The sequence below is a fragment of the Vigna radiata genome, chromosome 1 (assembly GCF_000741045.1).
Source record: "Vigna radiata var. radiata cultivar VC1973A chromosome 1, Vradiata_ver6, whole genome shotgun sequence".
NCBI lineage: Eukaryota > Viridiplantae > Streptophyta > Magnoliopsida > Fabales > Fabaceae > Vigna > Vigna radiata.
The window spans coordinates 22,282,802-22,284,923 of NC_028351.1; the positions used below are offsets into that span (position 1 = coordinate 22,282,802).

At 32.7% G+C, this 2,122-nt stretch overlaps 1 protein-coding gene across 1 annotated transcript in view; it reads left to right on the forward strand.

Moving 5' to 3' along the window:
* The window catches only part of LOC106772547 (histidinol-phosphate aminotransferase, chloroplastic), a gene marked incomplete in the record, with an annotated part of 7,916 nt that extends 6,425 nt beyond the window's left edge, over positions 1-1,491 (forward strand). Inside the window, 1 exon segment of the mRNA XM_014659016.2 lies at positions 1,168-1,491. Within this exon segment, the coding sequence (XP_014514502.1) occupies positions 1,168-1,299 (132 nt within the window).
* Positions 1,492-2,122: the final 631 nt, after the last annotated feature.

Genomic DNA, 2,122 nt, shown 5'->3' on the forward strand with positions numbered 1-2,122 from the left:
GAGTTTAATAGTCCTTAACACAATTGTGTCCAGCAGTGTCACATGTATAAGCATACTGGGTGCAATCCAAGATATGCAAAATATTAAAGTACCTGCATCTTTTATTACATGTTATTATTCTCTAGACAAATGAAAGCTAACGTGTCAGTCTTAACATACAGAACGTAAAAAACGCTTTGCTAATAGAAAGAGGGAGGCTTTATGACCTTTTGAAGGAAGTTCCATTCCTTCGGCCATTTCCAAGCCATTCTAATTTCATTCTTTGTGAGGTTACATCTGGAAAGGACGCAAAAAAGCTAAAGGTAATCTTCCTTTCTTATCTCTGTACATATAAACTTTTCTTTTGTTTATTTTCTTTCTTGTAAATGTTTGGTACAATTTTTGTTTGGTGCATATTTTGATACTTCATGTCAGTTTCGCTTCTGTTGAGAAGAATAGTTATTTTACTAATATTTTTGCTACCTGTGGTTTTCTGATGTTGATGAAATAACCCTTCTTCCTATGTAATCGGCATGCTTTTTATTGTGTTTATTCATTCTATCATGAGAAGTAGCATCCAAAAGACAATTTTAGAAATATGCTCCATGCAGTGAAGCAGATGTCACCAAGAATTTAATCATCCTGAAAAATCTACATTTTAGCAGACGAATCAGAAATCTATTTATGAGATCAAAAGCTAGTTGAAACAACTTCTCGTAAAATCAACTATTTCTTTTAAGAATGTTTTTGTGATTGTAAACAAACATGAATCAACTTCTCTGCTTTTTTTTAAGAAGAAACTAGCCACTAAATTATCTTATACTAAAATGACTTTTTTTTTTTTAATCTTAAACAAACATCTAGGACCTGTTTGGACCCATGTTTGCATAACCACTTTTAGGAAGAAAGTTAGAAGAAAAAAACAAAATGTCTCAATAATCTAAAGTTAACTCCTGCACAAGTTAAAAACAAAATTTAGCTTCAAATAATGTTAGGATTTTCTTGTTATTCTTTCCTTGTAGTGTTCATAGAGAATCTTGTCTAAACATATAGAGACTAGGTTGAGACTCGAGTTATTTAACAAGAATTTCCACCCATATTGAAGAATGTAAAGCCTTTTTTTTCAACATTTTCCAAACACCAATTACAAATTTGTTGCCAACTGAGACATTATTTTTATGTACATAGGAGGACCTCGCACAAATGGGTGTGATGATTCGTCACTACGACAAGAAAGAGCTGAAAGGGTACGTTCGTGTAACTGTTGGTAAGCCTGAACAAACAAATGCACTTATGAAGTGTCTCAAGAAATTGTCGTAGGAGCAAAGTTTTAATGAAATAAACACTGTAACAAGTAATGCAGAAGTGTAATTGCTGAACTCCCATTACTTAATATTATATAGAGCCTTGAAAATTAGAAGAAAATATGTTAATTTTGGAAGGTAAGTGAACTCAACTTGATATGTTATTGGCTTAAATGGACCATTATAAAGATTGTATTTTGCCATTTGCTGAAGTTGCGTAATTTGTGTTTGTATTTAAAATCCATTTATGCTATGTCTTTCTGTCTTTTTCTATTTCTGGGTCAACCATTGTTCTGATGTCAGACATGCTATTGTATCGAGTTCAGATTCTTTGTGTTGGGATAAACTTAAATTTTAGAGATTTATTATTGTATTAGGTTTGGGTATAGTAATATTTGGTTTGATTTGATAGAGATAAAAGAGAAATGGATAGTTATGATTTTGTGTTTATTAGGTAGAATATTATTTTATCATAGAATAAGGAGATTTTATTTTTAGGTAAGTTGATATCTTATTGTCAGCTTTTATTATTTGTACTTGGCCCAAGGCCCGATTTGCACCTATTTAAAGGTTGCTAAGGTTTAATAAAAACAAACCACAATGGATTGAAGAGTAATATTATTTGGGTGGGTCACGTTATGAGTGTGTATGGTGAGATTTTCCAATACCCAGAGAGCGGGAAGAGTCTGAGTGTCCGAAAAAGAGAGTAAAAAGGAAAGAAAGAAAGGAGAAAGAGAGAGTAAAAGAGGGTTAATCTTGCAAAAACGAGTCTTAGTGCGGTGAAAAGACGCACTATGGTGGTCTCAGTGTGGTGAAAAAGACGCACTATGGTGGTCTCA